We start from the raw sequence: 22,325 nt of genomic DNA on the forward strand, positions 1-22,325 counted from the left end.
GTAATCTGGTCGTTTGTCAGTGCATTATCCAAGCGTGGCACCGAGTGCCTTCCATCAGCGCGGGCTCTGCTGGCAGGTGCCCCGCCGCGCCCCGCTCGGTGTTGTGTGCACGGCAGAGGTAAGTTGGACTGGTCGCGGTGAGTACCAGGCAGCTCATTTTAAGCTGTTGAGCTCACTCAGACATGGCACCCGGGGTCACCAGGGGAAGCATTGATTTAGTCAGTGTACCGTGAGCGAGGCCCTGTGGGCTCAGCTCTACGCATGCACAGGGCTGTGGACTCCACAGCCCGCCTGATCCGTGAAAGAGGCTCTGGGAGATTATTGATGGCCTGCCTTGGATGGAATTCAATAAGCGTGCGTTTCTGCAGCCAGCGCAGGGGCTTTGGGGTCTACATATTGGTATCCGCGTGCTCGGATGCAGTCGGCCAGGGCAGTCTTTTGCATGGTTGCCCTGAATGACAACCAAGTCACCTTATTGATGGAGGGATGATCTAGCTGCTTGTGCACTAAGCTCATTTGGTGTCAAAGGTGAACCTGCTGGAGTGTGTGGCAATATGGCGCCATGGACAAAAGAGTGCGCTGCCGAACAAAGGTGAACTTGCACAACTCATTGGGCTGCTGAAATGGAACTCTAGAACTACTCATTGTGCACAGTGAAGGAACCAGCATAGCCAGAGAGTGAAGTGGTCCAAATGTCTGGCACGAAATCCTTTTACCATGATCGGACCCTGCCTAGTTCCTTTCTCCCCCCTACCAGCACCAGTCATGAAGACAATGTCCCTCAGCAATAACACAGGGAGGAACTCGGGCGTACGGCGCTCCGCTGTCTTTTGGCAAGGCTCACACTGTGGAAATACTAGATGCATGCATACAAACGGGTGTGTGGGGTGGTTGGAAGGGGATCTGCTGAAACCTTGCAAAACGCTGAAAGATATATGAAGTGGGGCTAGAGGGATAGCCATTGGGGAGTGACTTTGAGGGCTATCTGAAGGAGAGATGTACACAGGGAGAGACATCCCATTAGGCAGGGCCACTGGAGTTGTGCAGCAGAGTAGGAACAAATTACATGGAAGGGTTGAGTACATTTGATCGTATTACTTCATTATGTCATTTTTCAAACATGTTAACATTACCTGAGCATTGATTAACTTTTTTTATTTTTGATGATGCTGCAAGGCATTTGGAAAAAGCTGGACGCTATAGTGCATCGCCAAAAACAAAAGGCATTGGCAAAAGGCATTGGCAGAGTCAATAAGTCTCAAAGGCAGACCAATTGCATTTGCCAATGTTTATTTAAAATGTGTTCATCCACAATATCGAAATTGAGTATCTTGAATAAACGGCAGTCGGATGGACTGTCCATGTACTCTTGCCAGGGCATAGCTGTCGTTGGCGCAGAAGGTAGAGCGGTCATGGGACACAGGTTTGAGGGGGCCGACTGCATTCAAGTATAATTATCTGTTATCACGAAAGAAGATGGTCAGTTTACTTTGTTTGCCTTAAAGGCCAAAGCATCATTTCATTGCCACTGCCCATACGCTCATCGCTTGCGCAAGTGACCATGGTTGCTCGCACATCCCTGTGGGTAGTGGACGCACCCGCGTCTGTTGCCTGGCTGCGGAATGCAAATGAGCAAAAAACGTCTGCCATTGAAAATGTGATGGTTTAATGTAATTTATTAAAACGAGACACTGCCACGTTTCACGCTGCCATGGTAACCAGCCACTGCAGCGAGTGCCTTTTGAGGCATTTAAGTGGTATCGATTTGTGATGTTTTCTTTTTTTCCACTGCTTTTAGTGTCATGTAGAGTGTGTAACATCTTCAAATCTCCTGGGCACTGGTGCAAAGTTTTAAACCTATGTCTTTCAGTGGCCAAGAAAACGCTCTCTTCGCTGGCCTGAGTCCCAGTCATGTGCATTCTTGCCAAGGCGATTGCTTTTGTGGGCTGTTAGGGCTTTTCAGTCAATTCTGCTGTCTACCAAATTACTGTCATTTTCCTTGGTACTACAAGTGTGTGCTGCTCACTGCTCGCCTCCCACCTTCCATGACTACACGCCCACCCTTCGATGCATGGGCATTGACGGGAGTCCCTTGTCAGGACATTAACCAGTGGCACGTGTTTTCCCAAGTCTGGAATGCACCTGAGGGTTCATAACATTCGGGGTGGGCGAAAGAACCATTTTTTTCCCAAACAAAATACTTGTAATTCTTGTGAAAACCACCAATCTTTTGTGAAATGCTCTGGGGTGATTGCTTGCGTGCAAATTGTACAAAAGGGCATGCCTATTTTTTGGAGTCGGGCTTGCCGGGAGATTTTAAATGTGACGTCAGTGTCAAGGAGACACGTCATCTGGGCAGGATGTGAATTGTCAGTGCTTGGTGCTCGAAATGAGTGCCTCCCTTGGGAACACAACACCAGAGGTTTGGGGTAGGCCCAGCAATCGCATTCCTCTCTTGTATTCCTGTCTGTTGCAAGAATAAATACGGCAGTGACGTGGCTTAGTGTGCAGTCGCATCTATTGTGCTTAAAAAGATACCCGGGCTGCTCAAAATGGCATCACACACCCTTTTACCCTCACCAAATGACGTGTTGTTCCTACAGTAACCCCTCAGTAGTGCCCTATCTTGTTCCGAGTGCTGTGCAGGAGGGCAAGCAGCGAAAGCTACAGAAAGTAAACAAGGATTTATGGGCCCTGCTTACTTTCTCTCTGTTCTCATGACTCTTGAGTCCTGGGTTAGCAAAGACCATGCAAGCAGGTCCAAAAGGCAAGCCAGGGCTAGCTCTTCTAACCCTGGCTATCCTTAATTTACATCTCTGGGTTAACATTCTACAGTGAGGGTCAAAGGCGAACACCTTGTCATGCTGTGTCAGCTTCCTGTACTTCCAAGGTATGTGTAATGTGATTGAAGTTAGAAGCTTTGGACAACAAAAAACGGTTCCAGCAAGCACTATATACCAGGCCTGGGGGAATTTAAAATCATTTCGGTGTTATTTGGATCATTTTGGGAAATTCCCATTGTTTGTTATGCAGAATTCCTGAAAATTCAGCCATTATGCTACTTCAAGTAATTACGTGTTGTTTATGATGTTCGTGAAACAAATTTACAGCAAACGTGCCATTTGCCTTGAAAAGTTTACCACAAACACACAGGAACAGAATGCAAGCGGCTGTTGTTTAGGGTTCTTTTTTTTGCACATTTTTTTAGTGTGAAATGTGTCTTCTCGTCAGAAATTGACACAAGGCATTTTGCACTAAAATATGGGGCTAAATAACAGATTTGCATTTGGTACAATTACGAGCAGTTACACGCAATTTTGGAGACGTTTCCCATAATTCTTCCTTAGCAAATTTCACACACCCCTACTTTAAACATGGACATCAATTGGGAGTAGCAGTCGAGGTCCCTGGCCTGCCCTGAGACTTATGTCACTGCCTCTGCAAGTGCAACCCCTGATGCCAGAGACCCAGAAGTAAGCAAGATAGAGTACACGGAGGTGTGGAAGCCATGTTTACTGGGTGTAGCTTCCCGACCTTGCCCTTGGGCTTATCCTAATTGCTCAGCACTAAATTGAGATTGTTGAGGGGTTAAGATTGGGACAATGGGCAAACCCTATTACACCAACCTTGATCAAAAGATGCATGACCTCACTTCCGATTCCCTTGAAATGTTTGTGAATTCGATGGTACGGGCAGTAAGCAACAGAAGGCTCGAGCCTGCTTTCAGCCACATGTCTCAGCGGAGGCCCTCCGGGACTCTAGAAACCGTGAACAGAGATTCTGGGACCTACTGCCTTGCCAGTGCCTTATGCGAATGTTGATTAACTCTGTGATTTCCTGTCCGAAAGTAAATAAATGAAATCAAAGCAAAAGTAGCATGATGTGCACGCAGCAGCTGCATCACTGTAGAGGTGCGCACATGTATCGTGATGTATGCACACACATGCATCACTACACATGGTCACCTGCAAAGTGAAGTGGAAGTAATTAAAAAAAAAAAAAAATGCTGATTCGAGATGGGTCGGTGGGTAAAGAAAGAAATGAAAAATGAGAGAGAAAGTGCTGGGGACCCTCAGCAACTTGCTATCTAGTCAACCCACAAAAACAATTTAAAAAAAAGACCGGATTGGGTTCGAGGCAGGAAAAAAAATGCAAGCGAGAACAACACAAGTGCGTATAGAGTAATACATAAGAAAGCAACATTGGGCGTAGGGGAGGCATTGAGTGTGTTGGGGAAGCGCACATGAGCTTGCAGCGCAGGGTGAGTATTATGTAGGGGGCAGGGAGAAGCACACGAAGCAGAAAGCTGGAAAGCACTTTTATTTTTGTTTAGAGTTCCATAAGAGTAGTGTCGGGTGGGTGAGGGGGTGCGAGGGGGGAGTGGAGGGGCGGGGGAGAAGCAGTGCACAATTTTAAATATATATATATATATATATATTTGTATTTGTAAAAAAACAAAATGCTTACCTTGCCACGCCAGGTCCTGCATCTCTGCTCTCCTCATCACACGCACAGGAAGTACAGCCAGGCACCCCCTGACCAATCACAATGCTGCATGCACCGTTGTGATTGGTTTTGAGCATCCAGGTTCGACCAAAGAATGGGGGCCTGAGCTTGTTCTCCACGCAGGCTTATATGCAGCCTCCATGGAGAACGGGGAAAGTGCGCATGACTGGTTTGGGCGGCTCGAGAGGGCCAGACAAACAGTCACTGCACACTTAGGAGTGGGCAAACCACTCCTCCCCTGCCATGCTCAGAGAGCAGCCCCGCCCACCCGCAAAGAGACAGGAAACATAAAAGGATAGCTTATAGTTCTTCTTCCTCGCACTGCTTAAAAGCAGTGGGTCAATGCTCCTCCGCCATAGCGGAGGAGCCGCCCCTGCATAAGAGTACAAGAATTGGGGAAAGGGTCGGGGAGGCAGAAGCCGCATGGAGTGAAGCAACTCACAAGGAGCAGGTGGTAGAAGAAATATGAAGGGGGTGGGAAGCGAAACAGGTGTGAGAGGAATGTGGAGCACAGGGGAGGAAGAGAGACACATGGGCAAGAGATAGGCACATGGAGCTGGTGGGGGTGGGGAGAAACACACCATCAGGAAAGAAATGCTGGATGGGGAGCAGCACTTGAGTGTGAGCACAACACACAGTGGTGCAGGGAGGAAGCACACGGGCGAGAAACAAGACCAAGCATGGTGTAAGCGCAAGAGGAGTCCATGAGGGGAACAGCTGCAAAACATATAAACTCTTGGAACACCTAAACATAAAGAAAAAAAAGAACTATTGCCTGAAAAGGTTAAATATTCAACTATTGTGACCAAGGAAGTATGTAATTGTACCAACAGAAGACTTTGAAAACTGTGTAAAAGGGCAACTGTCCTAGATAAAAATCTAGAAAAGATCACAATGTAAAAGTGCCCAGGAAGCTGAGTGTGTGGGTGGTGAAGTCTCTCAGAAGTGCTGGTTCTAGAGTGCCCGTGATGTTCAGACAGCTTGCAAATATTAGTGTTCCAGTAAAATTAACAACAAAAAAGAATTGCCGGATTAGTTTTTACATGAATACCAAAGGCACCATCAAGTGCGGCTGGAGGAGATGGGGGAGCGATGGAAGCACATCAGACCCAGTCGGAAATACCGGTTGTTTAGGAGCACTGGCCTGCCTTATAGACAGACTCTGTGTTACAAAGTACGGTAGCCCACGGGTCCAGTAGGTGCAGTAGCGCCAGGTTTGTGGAGGGTGAAAAGGCCCACTACACCCAATCATGGCTTCCTTTAGCACTCCACTCTAAGGCAGGGGACTGGAAATATGCAACTCTGTTGTGTCAGCCCTTTCCGCATAGTTATGGTGTTGCCGCATTTGCCACATAATCCATCATCTGCTGCACATAATACATTGGTTCTATCTCAAACAGATCAAAAGTTACTAAAACAACAGTGACACGTGCTGCTGTGCAATACAAACCCTTCTCGAAGGTTGACTGGTCATCTTGCAGTAGCTGCTTACCGTATTAGGGTGTTACAGCGGCACTAATGAGGCGAGACCATTGCCAAGGCAGTGTTCATTAAGATGAGCAAAACCAATGACAAAATAATGAAGTAATACTATTAAAAAAAATGGGCAAATTATGTCGTATAATTTGCCTTTTCTTGCTGCCTAATTTAGTCAACCCTGCCGCATAATTTCTGCTCCCCTGCAATATAATCCCAGGGGCCCCGACTGGGCAACACCCATTTCCTTTCATGCATTAGTGCCCCATCGACGCCATTGGCGGCCCTCTACTGCCCACCTTAGTCTGCACCTGCGTGTCGACCGAGGTGGGAATAGTTTTTTTTCCTTTTCTTGAGGGTACTTGACCACCCCTGAGATGTGAAAGGCGCAGCGCCCCAGACTTTCTGTAGCCCCCCTCAAGTGTGTCCACTCAAAGCGCCCCACTGGCTGTTCTCATGAACCCAAGGCTCCCACCCGAAAGGACGAGGAGTGCTGAAAAGGGTCTGCCTCCCCAGTGGATAGGCGGGAGGGGGCACGGGCTTGGGAAGGTGCCCGGGCACTGGAATGCTTTCTTACCCGGGATTCATTGTGCTTGGCGGTTCCTCTTAAAGAGCGCCGTACAAAACGCACAAGACCCCCCACTTTACGAGAGCCCGTGCGGCGCAGAGACAAAGCGGGGATGAGTCGGGGCCTCTTGCATTTCCTGAGCGCTGCCCTCCTGCCGTTCGGGTTTAATGCGGCCCTGAGAGCCTCCAATTACCTTCAAATGACCCCCGAGGGCTCTTCTCTTGGTGCTCATTGCGACAATTGCCTCTCCACTCCCCGAGCCCATCTTCGAGGTGCGGGATGAGTGCCCACTCATGTTACTCACAAAGGTCATTTGCCACCTGTGGGGGCGGTGGGGGATGTGTGTGTGTGTGTGTGTGTGTGTGTGTGTGTGTGTGCTCGTGTTGGGTGGGGGAGGTGAGCCGTGCTTATATTCCCTACTATGTGGCTGTGGTAGTTGATTGCATCTTTTAAGGAGTGTTTGTCCTCTAAATGTCCAGTGTTTATATTGCGTTTTTTAGTCTCCAGCCTGCGTTGAAAAGCACCCACACATTCAGGCAAAAAAGTGACTTGTCAAGAATGGAACCATGTGATTGGTTTGGAAAACTTACATTAGATAGAACCTTTTGGTTTTTTTTCCTCGGCCTACATTATAAACACTAAGTGCATTCCCTCACTAAGCAGCACTTTCACAAGCTTAAACCTCGTCTTAACATGTCGGCCCTGATGTAATGAATTAGACGGGAAGATGGTAAGAAAAAGTTAATGTTATGTTAATTTTTCGTATAGTATCTTATGTCATATCATATAGTATTTTATGCCACTTTAAGGACACATTGAAGTAGTGCTTAATTTGAGCCTGTGGTTTGTCCACATCGACAATCATGTCAGCTGCCACATGGTGGCGCTGTTTGTATAATTTAGAGATGAGCAGAACAGCAATTGTTTTTGAACTCCGTATATATTAAAAACAACTAATACCTGCTGCCCAAACTGTTTTTATAGCTTTTGCGGCCTGGCACAGTATGAATTGTCACACTTGTAGCAGTGTAATCGTCAGTAGTTTTGTAGGTTCTGTCATTGGCAATGGTGGCAGTGGTAATCGGTGGTGCAAGCTGCAGAGGCCTTCTGACTAGAGCATGGGAATTAAAAAAACAAAAACAAATTAAGCACTGCATTGAAGCACTGAGGATGAGTTATGTGGGTAACAGACTAAAACAATTCAAAAGAAGGGATGATATTTAGTGGACGAAGGAAGAACTTGTAAATGTAGTGGTGCTACCCAAAACAATAGTATTTCACCAGACTTCGGAGTAGTGCATTGTGGGTTACTGGCCCTAGAGGTGTGATACAGGTAAGAGCAAGAGAGTTGATGGTAGGGTGACACTGGTCACCCTACCAGTTCACTTTGAGAGAAGCGAAGGCAGACCATGGAGGCCCAGAAAGGCTAGAGCCTGCCTTTCGCACTACCACTCCCTGACTGCATTAACAGATCTTTCAAACATGCTCTCTTTCATATATAGATTTAGAGTATGCACACCTTAATAGGGAGTACTAGCGACTTACTTGTTTACATAGGTGGCTGGGATCTAGCAAGATGGAAGCATCCATTTTCAGGAGCAGCTACCCACAAGATCCAGAAGGATTGGTGCTAGCACACACCTAGCCTTATGCTGACCATATCCTTCGCACTCAGCATCTCATCACCTACACCTGCATGTCGTTTGGGCCACAATTTCTAGTGGGACTTCCTTCAATGTCTAAATCTGTGGATCTCTGGACACAAGACAAGAGCACACTTACTGCCATGCAGAGGTGGGTAATGTGCTGGTTTTCCAGAGCCATTGATGGACATGTTGGAAATTGGTCTGAACTCTCTAGTATGGCCAATGTAAATTAAAGCAGATTGCCACAGTAGAGGGCCAAGCTTAATATGAGGTATTAGCATTTGTGGTGATTGTTAGAGATATGGTGCATTGCGTGGGTCCTATGATTCGTGTTGGAACGGGTGATTGATGGTTTAAACTAAGGAATTCCCCAGTGCTATAGGTCAATCTAGTAGAGCACTCGATGTAAAAGTCCAGTATCGCTGCAACTAGACCTGCATTGAAATGGAAGGGTTCCAGGACATGAGTGAGGTTCAGAAAGACCAGATGCCTTTGGGTAGAGTCAGACATACAGTGCTCGTTGGGTAAGGAGAGATAAGGCACAGGGGGGTCCGAAAAGCATGACAAGGGCACACATTGTAGGCAGTGAGTGTGAAGGCTTGAGATCTTGCTGAAGATGCAAGTATCTCACCACAGTGAAAGTGCACTAGAGGTAATTGACTTTAGACGTCTGAGCAACAGATAGGGCGGGGACAAGGCGGAAGGGAATGCAGGGGTGAGGAGAGGGCACGCGAATGAATGAGATAGATTGGGGTGAAAAGAAGGTGCTAAGTAGTGATGGTGAGAGGAATTCTCTCACAACAGCTGCACCTGCAAGATATGCATTGTGGTAGCATAGACATTCCTTGGGAGCAGGGAGATTGCCCCCAAACCCTCACCCCACTCTTCTCTTTTGCACAGCCCTTCTCCGTCTTCTTATGTAAACATCTTTGTAATAGACAGATGTGCATATGGGTCAACAGCTGGTCATGGGATTGGAGGTAGAAGAGCAAGGGGTGGGGATTGGGATAAGGGGCGCTGGAGGTGGTTAGGTTTTCAGAGTACAAAACATGAGGAGGTGGACCAGCCCTTGTACTGCATAGGGCCATCTGTAGGGCCGACAGGAATCCGAGAGCAGCCCCACAGGGCAGGAGGCCGTGGCTAGAACTGTCCCACGGGCCTTTCATGGTTGAGACGGCGGCCGTCCGCTCTGAAGGCAGCCTAGCAGGGAAGCCCGAGTGTGGCAGAACAGGAGGCCCAAACGAGACAGCAACTCCCTAGTGCCAGCCGGCGACTGTCAGAGGGATTTGAACCGCCATATATCTGAGCACTGCCACCATCCGTAAATATCCCTGGAGCAAAACGGCTCTGAAAGCACGGAGCTGCGGCAGCTGCGCCGGTTGCCACCGCTGAAATACGCCGGGGACCGGCGCCCTGAAGGGGGTGGATGGCTTTATTTCTCTGTGAATTACGCGAGAGGCGCTTGGCGCCAGATGAGGGAAGGCAGGTTGATATTCCGGTGAAATACTGTAGGGGTGCCTCCTGTGAAACCTCCGATAAATATCCAAACGTAAACTCTGATTTTGTTCACTGACCTATGAAACCTTGGCGCGTTAAACGTTTCTTTTAAAAAGCCCTAAAAATGTCCAGTTTACCAAAACATTTTTCTTTTCTTTTTTTTCCGCCCCTTTTCTTTCCTCCCTTTCCTTTTTTCTTTCTTTTCATTTTACTGTGCGAAGTTACCTCATCGGCGAGTGACCTTCTCCACCACCAACCAGGCGCCAGACCTGCAGGACCCCTCCCAGCACAGTTACTACGACAGCGGATTGGAGGAGTCGGAGACTCCCAGCAGCAAGTCATCATCGGGGCCCCGCATTGGGCCCTTGGCGCTGCCAGAGGACCACTACGAGCGCACCACCCCAGACGGCAGCATCGGTGAAATGGAGCATCCTGAGAACGGTAAGGGCAGGAGGGGGGTCGTTCTGCTTTTCTCCCCACTCTGTGTTTGTTTGCACCACTTTGTTTGGGAGCGGTATTTGATTTTTCACTTTACTCTAATGGCATTAATAGTCTCATTGTGATTCCACCCTGTCAACTTTGCAAAGAACAACCCTTTTAAATTTCCATAGTTTCAGCGAATATCACCGATTTTAGTCCAATTTTCCACATAATTACAATTTAAAGTTGTTGTTGGGATTGGGTTTGGAGTTTAGATGTGCTTCCCCAGTGGACGCATACTGGATCTACCTTAGGACATTAGAAAAAGTTGATGAGGCAACACACCAATTCACAAATTCAGCAAGTGTAAACAATATAACATAGTCTTCAGATGTTGATTAAGTCTTTTATTATTCAAATATCTTTGGTAAACTTGTAGAAGAACAGCCAACGCATTTCACCCTATGAAAAGGGCTTCTTCAGGGCAATAATACATGTATACCAAGGATATTTGAATAATAGACTTTCAATCAACATCTGAAGACTATGTTATATTGTTTACACTTTACTTGCTGAATGTGTGAATTGGTCTGTTGCCTCATCAACTTTTTCTAATTCTATTTATCTGTGGTCATGTGGCAGCTGACTATTTGAGGTGGGCAATATTATCTTTTGTTTACTGTCAGTGACCAGCCTAGGTGGTGCAGCTGTCTCCAACCCTGCTGCCCTTTTGTCTCTGTTGCTACTACCTTAGGACATCCCTGGATAACCATTCTGTAAGGATGCACCCATTATTGTCCTCAAAAGCAAGTGTGTTCAATATGTGGCTAACAAGTGCTTTAAAGTTGTTGAGTGGTGCTCTGTAAACCAGTCTGCTTGAGACATGACAACTTCCTCTAGAGACGGATCTTTCATAGGAAATCTCCCTCTCCATGGAACTCCCCAGTAGTCATGCTCAGCTTTAAGCATAACTTAAACTGGTAAAGAGGGGTGTAATCAACTCAGTTTTCTTCAAATCTACTGTGGACAGCTGCAATCCTAAACTGTGATGGAAGGGAAGTAGCAAATGATGGTTATGTGGGTGTGATGCAGGAAACTCCTACTAGTAGTGTTCAGGAGGACATATCACAACGTTTCCCAAGGAAACGCTTCCCAATACATGATGACCGATATTAGGGTGAGCTTGACTTTTGACTAAATTAGCATGGATCCGCCAGAAACGCGAAGGTAGAGCCATACTCTGAAAATCGGCGCTATGATTTTGTTGAAATGGTGAAAGAAGGGAGGAATTTGTCAAGAAATCTAGAACCTTCTGCAGAAATGCACAGATGTTGAGCTCAGAACAGAGCATACCACATGTACATCTCCTGCATGTTGTGAAGACATTTGGGAGAGGCATAATCTAGATATGGAGTGTCACAGTGGGGGAAACTCGTCGTGTATGTTCAATTATCACTTCACATTGCCGGTAGCAGAATAATCTTGTTGGATTCGGCTACGAGCAATGTCTAGGAAGTTCCAGTTTAGGTCCCTGAGTTTCATTCAGCACCACAGATGGGAGCATTGACAGTGTTGCTGGTGATCGTGTCTGACGAGGGCTTTACTCTTCTTCCCCAAACACCCATCTTAGATGCAGAGCAGTTTTGTGCTAAGCGTAGATATACCTTGAACTTGTCTATCTTAGAGCACTTAACTGCTGTATCTCGCCTCTTGGCAGAAGTTGAACAGATAAACTTGCCCGATTTGATCAACTCTGGATTAGGGGTTGAAGAAGCAGGTTTTAAGTTGTTCACAAGACTGTGATGATTGGGGCTGAAACGAAGATTGAGAAAATATGGAATCCATACGTGGTGACTTGCACCAATTATAACCTATTAACTGGCTTGTCTCACTAGAAAAATTAATTAACATAATGTCAATGTTCACAGATGCTCCTGAGCAGGTTGCAGAGCTGACATCAGACAAAAATTGACCTCACAGCATGCACCAATGTATGGGGAGGGAACATGGACAATGGAATGGGAAGTTTGTGCAGGGCCCCAATATTAGGATTGGAAGATGTACATTGATCGGCCCGCTCTGGTTACCCAGCATGCGGGATCATTTTGAGTACTTTGGCTACTCCTAGGAGATTGTTTGAAATTCTTGGAGGCCTGAAAGTTCAGTAATCTAGACACAACAATATCACTGCATGCACCGCTATAATACTTTGCACAAGAGGTAAAATACAAACAGATTTTGGGTTTAGGCTGACCAGTGAGGTAAGCATAGGACAGTGTAAAAGAAAGAAGACTAGCACTACCCCTGCTATGACAGGTTAATATAGCCGAGCCATATGGAGTGGCCATACATCTGAGCTTCAGATATACTCCTGCTACTGAAATGCAATTATCTCTATTTTGGCTCGAGCAGTAATCTGCTCTTCCTCCCTATGCAGCCTAGGTCTTGGGTCCCTTTAGATCAATGGTGTGTAATTAAAGCACAGCAAGGCCAGATTCATAAAATAAACATATATACGGTGAATGTATATTGAACTCCTGTCCATGGTGTGTAGTTGTTCTAAGAATCTAGCATGGATCCGGCTGTCCTGGATCTGGACTCCTCTGCTTAGACAGTTCTAGGGTTCCGCTTGGACTATAACCCAGAGAGTCCTGTTCTGGTGTCAGATTGAGCAGGTCCCACCAATGCTGCTGGGAGCCCACTCTCTGTGACTAGAGTAAAGTAAGAGTGTGCCATTCCTCTACAGAGCCCTGCCTTTGAACTCAGAGAGGGTGCCCACAGCTCCTATGCTAATGTTGAAGGTGGTCCCATGGTACTGCCCTTTGTTACATTTAAGTAGCCCCTATCCCTGTGCTGCTGAGTTTAGGCTGGGCGCACTCATTTTTAAATTTGTTTTAAAAAAGTGTTTTCAAATGTTTCTTATTGACACTGAGCTCTAGGATCAAAGAGAAAACGTTCTCGCTCATTCCTGTACTGGTGGGGGCCTCAGAGTGATTTAATGGACAGGATTTGGATTTTCTCAGCTTTTGCACTTTCCTCTCCGAGAAACCGCTTCATTTTGAACACATTAAATGTGTCATCTAGTGCACATAGTATGTTTACTCGCAGTGAGTGTTATAAAGTATGGACGCTATACATTTACTTTTACAATATTCCCTTACCTAAAGGTTGGCTTCCATCTTCTCCCATGCTGAGTGGTCACTTTATCCACTCGACTTCACTTGTCCTGGTGCCCCAAGAAGGGAAGACCTCTCTGATAAAATAGTGAAGAGAGGCAGGATGAAGGACGAAAAAGGTATAGCTTGTGAAGTGTCAATGATGAGAGGGGAACCGTACCATTGACATGAGAAGAAAGGAGTCCCCAAAAGGAAGAGAGCAGCACTTCTTGGTTTAGGGAGGCAGAAAGAGTAGTAGGTGGGCTTGTAAAGGAATTTTATTAAGGATACGCCTCCAGAAACCACTGAATACTGGCAGTGGAGCGCCAGGTTTATAGCCCCATGTTTATACTTAAAAAGACCCAGCTTTGTCGGACTTGAAGGCATAATCATAACAGGCCACTGAAGTGCTAGTCCAGGATTCCAGTGTTTGCTGAGGAGAAAGGCTCATGGCAGATCTAAGTAGACAGGCATGCTTAGGGAGTTTATTTTTGGAACAGTGGCAAGCTTGGTAGAGGATGGTGTTCCTTGGCACTGCCCAGACTCTTCCAGACACTGTTTGGTTGATGACTTGTGGATCATGTCTGCCAGCAGAGCCTGAAGAGCAAATAGCCTTTTTATCACTGTACGGGTAAGGGTTGAGGATTTGCGAGCGCGAGAGTTTTGCTTTCTCGCACTAGATGTGACCACGACCTGACATCAGGCGTGGCAGCATCTGCTCAATCCTAATTGAATTACCAGCTCCTTAGCATGGCCGGTTAATCTCATTTTCAGGAGATGGGGGCTCCAGAAAGCTGGGCGGCTCAGCTGGCCTACCCCAGCTTACCCCCCCTCTCTTGGCCTGGGCACTAACCGCATTGGGCCTGCTGCCTAGTCCGACCAGCCATTTCCTGCGCTCTCAGTCTAATTGGATCATGGAGGATATTGGAGGGGACTCGCGAGCTGCGTTACTGAGGCAGCTTCTCTCTCCTCCGAGATGCCAAACGTCACAACACTTACTCTTTTCAGAGCTTTTAGTTAACCTCTTCCTCTCCATTCGTTTCCCCGCACTTGCAAGTTCTCTCCCTTTGTGGCGTTCAGCAGAAATTTGTGAAAGGGTACCGCCATTTTACCCAAGACCTGCTGCGGCCTGTGCAGGTAAGAGTGGCGGGGCCAGGTGGGGGAGGGGGATTTCGACAGATGACCACGTGGGAAAATTAAATAATCAGTCAAAATCCCCTCAGCCGCCCGGCCTACTACCCCACCGCCCTTACCTGCACGGGCCGCGGCTGTCCAAGACTAGGATAGAATTTCTGATCTCATTGGCCCCAAAGCCGCCTCTTTGAAAGGGCGCCCTCCCACATGTGGTAATTGTTGAAAGAAGACCCCTTGAAACCCCACAAGAGTAACTGTAAAAAGTGGGCGGGTGTTAGCGTACCATTGCAATACTCCTTGAGAATCAATGTCTCCATATTTTGCGCGAGTGGGAGGCGTGTAAGTACCTTTGACTTTTGACAGAAACGGGGTGCAGATTTTTCTGTGGTGCCTTTTTAGAACATGGACGATTGAAAATATCATCTTTTTGGCCAAGTGCGAACTTTCAGAACGCTGAGTACCAAATACATTCAAAAACTGTCAGACGAGGCAGCTAAATATTAGTACAGAAAAGGATTACCATGTTTATTGTTCCGCGGAGCAAGGCAGGTAGCTGCCCTGATTACATAGTTCCTTGAATTTATGCAACATCCCTGTAAAATACTGTGTGAGAGCAAAAGTGTATAATGGGCTCGTAAATAAACAGCAGCGGTTATCGTGGGCTCCTTGAAGCCTGCCTCCAATTCTATATCCACATTTTACACTCTAGGTATTGATTATATGAGAATCTTGGGAGCTGATGACGTCTATACAAAGGACTCTACATACTTGCAATTTAACATTGAGGGGTATTTGCCTTTATAACAATTTCGTTTGCAAACATTTGTAACCCATAATTCCGTTCGAGTTTGTGGCTGTAACAGTCTTCAGGTATTGTATCCTCTTGGTCAAATCCTTAGTGAATGAAAGCAATAAACAGATGTATAGCACACTTTTGAGACCTCAATCTCTTTTAGCTACCCCAAAGAGCAAAAACAAAAAAATTGCATTTAAAGAGTTGATACGTTTTAACTGGATTGCTTCATTTTTCATTGGAAATGAAGGCAGGTGTTTAAGGAATAGTAGCCTTTGGCTCCCTGTCTGATGCAAGCCTCTCCTCAAACACACCCAGCCCTATATCAAAAGACTCCTGGTGCAAACGTGTTTTTATGTATGTTTTTCGATGTCAGTTAATTTATAAAACAATGCATCCTGGTTTCCTCAAAGGTAACAAGAGGAAGTACAAGGGCTATAGACCTTTCACTTTTTTCTAAAACCCCTGTGAGGCATTTGTTTAGCATATTTGCATATCACACGTCTAGTTTAGGATTACGGTACATGAGACATTTTAGTCTGCAAATCTGGTCGCAACTCATCCAAACACAGTGTGTCGGGTCAAGTGCTGCAACAAAGCCACAGAAGCAGAGCACATATATTGATAAGCAGGTGGAGAATAAAAGAAGCAAGCCTACAAATTCCCGGAGCGATGTATGTCGAGAGTGTTCAAGGGTGTGCAAGGAGTTACTAACATTTGGATGAGCTAAGTGGAAAGAAATGGAACTGTGGTTTATACTTTTCCAAGTAGCACTGCTTCCCTTCTCCTGTATCTCTCACAGCACACAGTATTTACAGTACGGGCTCCTTGGCTCTGTGCCCGCCATACTCCTAAATCTGAAATGTAAAATAGATTGCCCAAGGAACGGAAAGAAGCAGCCACTCTGCAGTCGGTTCGGATCCATCTTTGCTTAGGATTCACAAAAATGCGCATTTCCCTTGCATGCTCATCTCTGCTGGTATTTATGTATGCTGTGCATGATTTTCCAAATCACCAAGCAACAATTGTGTTCTCATTCAGCAAGCCGTGAAGAGAGACACTTTCTATTTATCATGTCATTGCTTTGCTGTCCCTCTGTGTGTGGCTGTTTCTCTCTTTGGCTGTCTGTACTGAATCCTGATGGGGTCTTGATGGGCCTGTTGTCCCTGCATTTTTGGGTTCCGCTTCTCAATAACTTACTGGGGTCACCTCACAATGTCCTACTCTGTCTTCCAAGGGGTATATGCATCTGCCTATTTGTACATTGTTCATTTTGTTTTAGTCTTAGCTGTATTTCCAGCTATGGTGTAGTTCCCTTCATTGTATTGTCCGACTTCCTACACCTTCGCACCTATCAATACATCTTATTGTTTGTGTCTTTCTATAATTGTGGCTTTTTTTTTTTATTGCATCTTGGTCTGTGGATTGCTTGTTGGCTTCCTGTGGAGGACATGGCATCCTGGGGGCTGCCATATTGTCCCAGGGTCCGCCTGACTTCTATCATGTAGTCTTTGGCCTGACTCACAGATGGTGGCCTTACATAGTTTGTTTTCTAAGTTCGGGTTGGTGTCCTGACTTCTTGAAGGTGAACACATCCTCAAAGTGACCTGTATATCTGTGTCTTCTCACGACTTTTGCCTGCTTTTCTCAAGGTGGCTCGTTTTTGTGTTGGTAGCCTGGTTTTCTTAAGGTAGATTGTTGCTGTGCGGTGGGTTCCCTGTATTTTAGAGGTTTTTAGTTCTGTTTTGCTACATCACTACTGTTTTTTTTAATTTCCAATTTAACGCTCAACTCTACATGCTTATCCACTTTTGTTCTTATTTCTGTCTTATTTGTCCTGAATCTATTTTCCACCCACTGTGTTTGGGCATTATTTTGCATGGTGGCATTTGTATATGTTGCTACCACTAATGCATCGGGTTGGACATCTTTCTACCTCACTAGCTTAGATGTCTCAAGAAGTCTATGTAGTATGGCAGGGATGGGGTGATTCCTTCTGTTACTCATAGGCATGTTTTTGTAACACATGCCGAGGGGAGGCTGGGGACCCTTGATCATACTCAGAAGAAATCTAGAGAGTTCAGTGGATTGTGAAAGGGCCAGTCCCCACCTTACCAAGATGTTTACTCAGTCATGTAGTAGAGTAACCTCGCCCAGTAGAGTTTCCACTACTGGGGTCAGATAATCTGTGATTTTTAGGCCTGTTAGCAAAAACTTTTTTTTTTTTTAAATCAAAATTAAATGTATAATATAGTTAGTTACAGGGGTTTTGGCCACCTCTCTTCATGCATTGGTCTGTTCCTGTCATTCACATTTTCTGTCTGCCTGTCAACTTCTGCCTTAGGCTAATTTCACAATGTTTACGACATTCCACTCTTTCACGAGGAGCACATCAACACACAAAATAGTTCCCTTGAGTGTTAGGGGCTAGTTTGGTAAAGTGCACTTTTCGAGATAATTTTTTTTCCATTTAGGAATATATTTTTTTTTTCACGGGCAAGGGTCTGGCCGCTCCCTCGACAATAAAATGTGATGACAGCCATGACAAAAGAAGCATTGGCAAAACCAAAATTCTGGAATCCAATGCCCTACCTGTTGACTTTGCTTTTCCTTGCTCATCTTTGCTGTAGTTTCCCACCATCTCTGGTGAGAGAATACACTGTGTGCTCTGATTATTTTCTGCTCTCTGGAATCTCCTCTTTGACTGCATTTCTAGGCACCAGGTACCAGGCAGTGACAGGGTCATGGTTAGAACTTCAGACTTGGTCGAAGTCTAGAGGAGAGATGACAATTGATAGTTGCCACTTCAGTTGTTCCACGTGTTGAGTTGGGTGGAGCTTTAAAATCACTGGAGTAAAGCCAGGGCCGGACTTGCCAGCCCCAGCCCCGGGTGTTTCCCCGAGAGGCTCCAAGGGTGGGGCCAGATTTGTTACTGGGGCCAATTTTGCAGTGGTGGAGCAATATCGGCCCCCGTAACAAAAGCATCAGTGCTTCACATTTGCTCCCCCTACCCTGGGGACTGGTCCGACAATATGCCAGGACTGCTTTGAGTTCCCAGTCCGGCCCTTGGGGAAGCTCCAGCTTATATCAATAGTTCATGGAATTAGTACTAGAATTGTCTTCCTCTCACTGCCAGAATCCACTCTAAAGCATGTTGATCCATAAGTCATTCAAATGGAGTAAACCTTAACTAACTTGCATTTTCCCACAGTAATCACTACTAGGAACAAATCCACACCAATGCTAGATATCCAAAAGACTCCCAAAGAGTAAACTCGCCAACAGCCCTCCTCTCCATATGGATCAATATTTTGGAACAACTTTCCATTGCAAGTCTGACTTTCTATTTCTTTGGTGTATTTTAGGGAATATCTTTAAAATCCAATTTTCTGTTATTTTCCCAACTTCCTAGATTGTGTCTTTTCTCTCCCCATTTCACCGTACAGGGAAGCTGTGTTTCTATCATATTTATTTGAATACATACTTACATGTGTATATGTTGTCCTGTGACTCCCCCACCCCCCTTGTGAAATCCACGATTGTTGTGTATCCTCACATGTCGGCTATCATTCTGTTGTAAGGCGTGATGTGTCACGACCCCCGGAGTGAAGTCTCACTGTATAAATACTGCCAACATCAAAAATTAAAAACCCCTTCTCTCACGTACACACCCACCATCTTGTTACACCTGCAGCAACACTCCTTCCAGCATAGTGATGAGGAGAAAAGTGTATTGCACCTGCTGGATATTTATAATGGCGAGAAGTATATTTCCCTTCTGTGGTACATCCATTCCTCACCTACAAAAGTCACTGACTCAACAGCATTATGGCAAGTGATTGACTGCTACCCAGTTTGGGTGTCATGTCTTTCTTGCCTCTGCAGCAGCCTAGATTTTGCCCAGGGGCCTTGATCTAGCTGTACGAGCGATCGTATTGATTAGGAAGCACCAAGAAAGGCAAATCAGACTTAGAGGGGATATTGGTGGGGGGAGGGGAGGATAATTGCAGGATAATTGAAAGACGCCTTAACATTTGAGCTGTATTGTCGATTGTGGGCTTTTCTTCCTGAACCTGGACAGTTCCAACTGGAGTGCAGTTCCCTTCTTACAAACGATGAGTACATTCCTTGCTCGAGAGTACCTTCTGCTAATATCTGTATTCCTCCAACATGCCTCTGGAATCCTGCCTGTTTGAACACTACTTCCTTCTGTATAATCCTGTGGTCTTACTACTACTGCGTGCCTTCTGGCCCTGTGTTTGGGTCCCTTTTGGTCACTGGCCTACGGTGCTGCCAGGGGGTGGTCCGGCTGGCTGTCAGCCGGTGCCTGGCTTCAGGTGTCTTGTGGCAGTCGGCCCCTCCGGTCGAACGGCCAGGCGTGTACCCGGATGTTGTGACGCGCCGTTCCATACGGAGGTGCACTAATAATGCAGAAAGCCAGCGACGAGGCCGCTTCTTGTCAGCGCCTCTCCGGCTGCTGCTCGCCCAAACGTCAGCAAGGAGGGGGCTCCGCCATATCTGGTGCCCCCTGCCAGGTGAGTGGGAGAGCTCTACTTTGCCCGCGCGTGCTGCTGGAGTCAGGAGAACAAAGCTGCTCTTTGTCAGGGTTCAGCAGTGTGGGGGCGGAGCTCGGGAACAGTACATACATTCTGTGCCTTACGTTGTTTGTGGGTTGCTGTGCTTCTATAGATCATGGGCAGTGCCAACAACGCATCGCCCCCACCCCCGTGCCGGAACACTTTGTGGATATCCGGGTACTTCTTGGTACAGCACACACTCCCGGCTCGTGCATTGAACTGGTAATGCGAAGAAGGGGGGGGGGGGGGCGGTGGTACACGCTGGCAGGTTGGCAGGTGGACAGGTATTCCCAAGAACTAAGTACACATAACTCCTGCTCCTACGTCACAGATCCACAGGTGATGCTTCGGAAGACGCACACTGTCCAGTAACTGCCCAGAATGTGTTGACACATTCCTTAGGTTATAGGAGAGAGCACGCACTGCTCAGTACAGATCACCCGAGCTCCTGCCTTCGAGCTGTACATGTGAAATAGTGCTGGTTTCCCGGTTGGGACCAGGTCTAAATGTACAGGTGTTTTCAAGAATATAGGACTCGCGCCCCTGCTGGTTGCTACCGATGTGCATGTTACACTAGAAGAGGGCAGACATTTCCTTGCTGTTAGATGAGCATGTATTCTCAACAGTGGAATTCACGCTCCATTGCTGCTTCCTACAGATGTGCTGGTAAAAGTATGCCAAAGTACACGTCAGTGCTACTAGAAGATATAGATAAGCAGGTGATTGTAAAAAAAACAACAGTCCCCCCCTCTTTTCCTATGAAAGGGTATGCATTTCCCTGTTGGTACAGGTGTAAATGTTACACATTTTCTCCAAAATAGATTATAAACCTCCTTCTGGTTAGTACAGATGTGCAAGTGACATCACAAAGGTGTATATACTTCCCTACAGGTCCAAGCAACAGATGTGCACACTTTCTCTGGAATACACTCTCCTCTCAGCCCCCACCGTCTCCCTGTTTCTGTAGATGCGCAGTTGATTGTATGAAAAAGCACCCCATCCGCTGCTGGTTGATGGAGATGTCACACACTCCATCTGTACAAAGTACAGATGCACAGTGTATTCTCAAGACTAGAATACACCCCAGCCACAATGTGTTATACAGATGTACACTTGACACCATGAAAGAGGGCACATTTCCAAGATTGTACTTGTATCTTCAAGAACAACACACACACTCCGTGCTGGTTGCCGAACACATACAGGTGACACTACGGTACAGTACACATTTCCATGCTGCTGCTAGTCACGGATGTACAGGTATTTCCAGGAATGGGGTGCACTTCGCCATGGATGGTACATATCACAGATGGATACTTATTGAATGTCTAGACGTTGATTCCCTGCTGTTGCCCTAGCAGTGAGGAGAGTACTCGTGACCCACTGCTCGGAAAAGATGCACAGGCCATCTTTATGCCCTACGTCTGCCTGTATCCTTCTGCATAATGATATGCAACCCAGTGCTACATTTCTGGTTTGTAGTTTTGATTCCTGCTTTGTATTTAGGACTGCGGGACATTTCCAGGTTTAGTGCACGTATGTGAACCCAAGATCCTTCATGAAATTACAACAGGCTCCTCTCTTGCTTTCCACTATGCACTTGTGTCCTGGATTTTGTTTTGCAGTACTTTTGGTGAAACAAGTCAAACCTAATGCTGCTTGCATGGTTCTAATTCCCAGCAGTGGCTGGTGGAGTTCTTTTTTCCTCATTGGCTGAGAACATCATTGTTTTCTACCATGATGACCCTTCTTACTCTGAGCATCACCTGCTTTTGAAGCTCTAAGGCCAGTCCAACACCCATGCAGCTGAACCTTCCATTGATATTTTCAGTCTTTTTAAAGGACCTCTTAAGTCTCACTGGACGTTTGATGGTGTCTTCTGTGGTGTCCACTACTAATGTCTGTTATCGTTCATCAGTAAACACTGGAAGGTGATTGGACGGTGTTCGTTATACATTTGATAATGCATCAGTGCATCCGCGCTGGACGTTCCTGTTTTCTTGCTGGCAGTGTTACAGGTGATCAACGTGCTAACAAAGTGACGTGGCCTCCGGGTTGGAGGACGTAAAAAAGGGAGTACCCCAGGGCTCAGTACTCCCTCCTTTGAACAGGGATGAGTGCAGTTGTCAAAAACCTTTCACTGGCGAATACCACAAGGTATTTAGGAGGATCCCACCAAACTCTGCAGACACTGTAAAGTATCTTGCGCCATGATTTTGGTGTGGCTTTGATGGATTTCTGGCTTTCTCTTTGCGTGCACTCACAGTATGATACGTAGGCGGAAGCATGAGAGGGTAGATTTCTGCATACTCTGGCAAAGCGGAATTGGGGATTTTCCACAAATCCTTTAAAAGCTGGATTCCATGGAAACATGCCCTATATGCAGAAAGGATAGCATTGAGCTGATCCCTTGCTTGCAGAAGTATTGATCTTATGGACGGTGATTTAACAGAGGGAATGCGCTGCTGAGTTCCAAAATGATGTATTCTGTCAAACTGAGGATGTTGTGAACATTATTGGGCATAAAACGATGAATGCAATGTCCGTTGCTCT

General features: G+C 46.3%; 1 protein-coding gene across 3 annotated transcripts in view; it reads left to right on the forward strand.

The window, feature by feature from the left end:
* The window catches only part of PCDH1 (protocadherin 1), a 285,738-nt gene that overhangs the window by 176,700 nt on the left and 86,713 nt on the right, over window positions 1-22,325 (forward strand). For all 3 annotated transcript variants that reach the window (XM_078653523.1, XM_078653522.1, XM_078653524.1), the window contains exon 4: window positions 9,915-10,134. In XM_078653523.1, coding sequence (XP_078509649.1) covers window positions 9,915-10,134 — 220 coding nt within the window. The remainder of the gene's footprint in view (window positions 1-9,914; window positions 10,135-22,325) is intronic.

This window comes from Lissotriton helveticus, chromosome 7, assembly GCF_964261635.1.
Source record: "Lissotriton helveticus chromosome 7, aLisHel1.1, whole genome shotgun sequence".
NCBI lineage: Eukaryota > Metazoa > Chordata > Amphibia > Caudata > Salamandridae > Lissotriton > Lissotriton helveticus.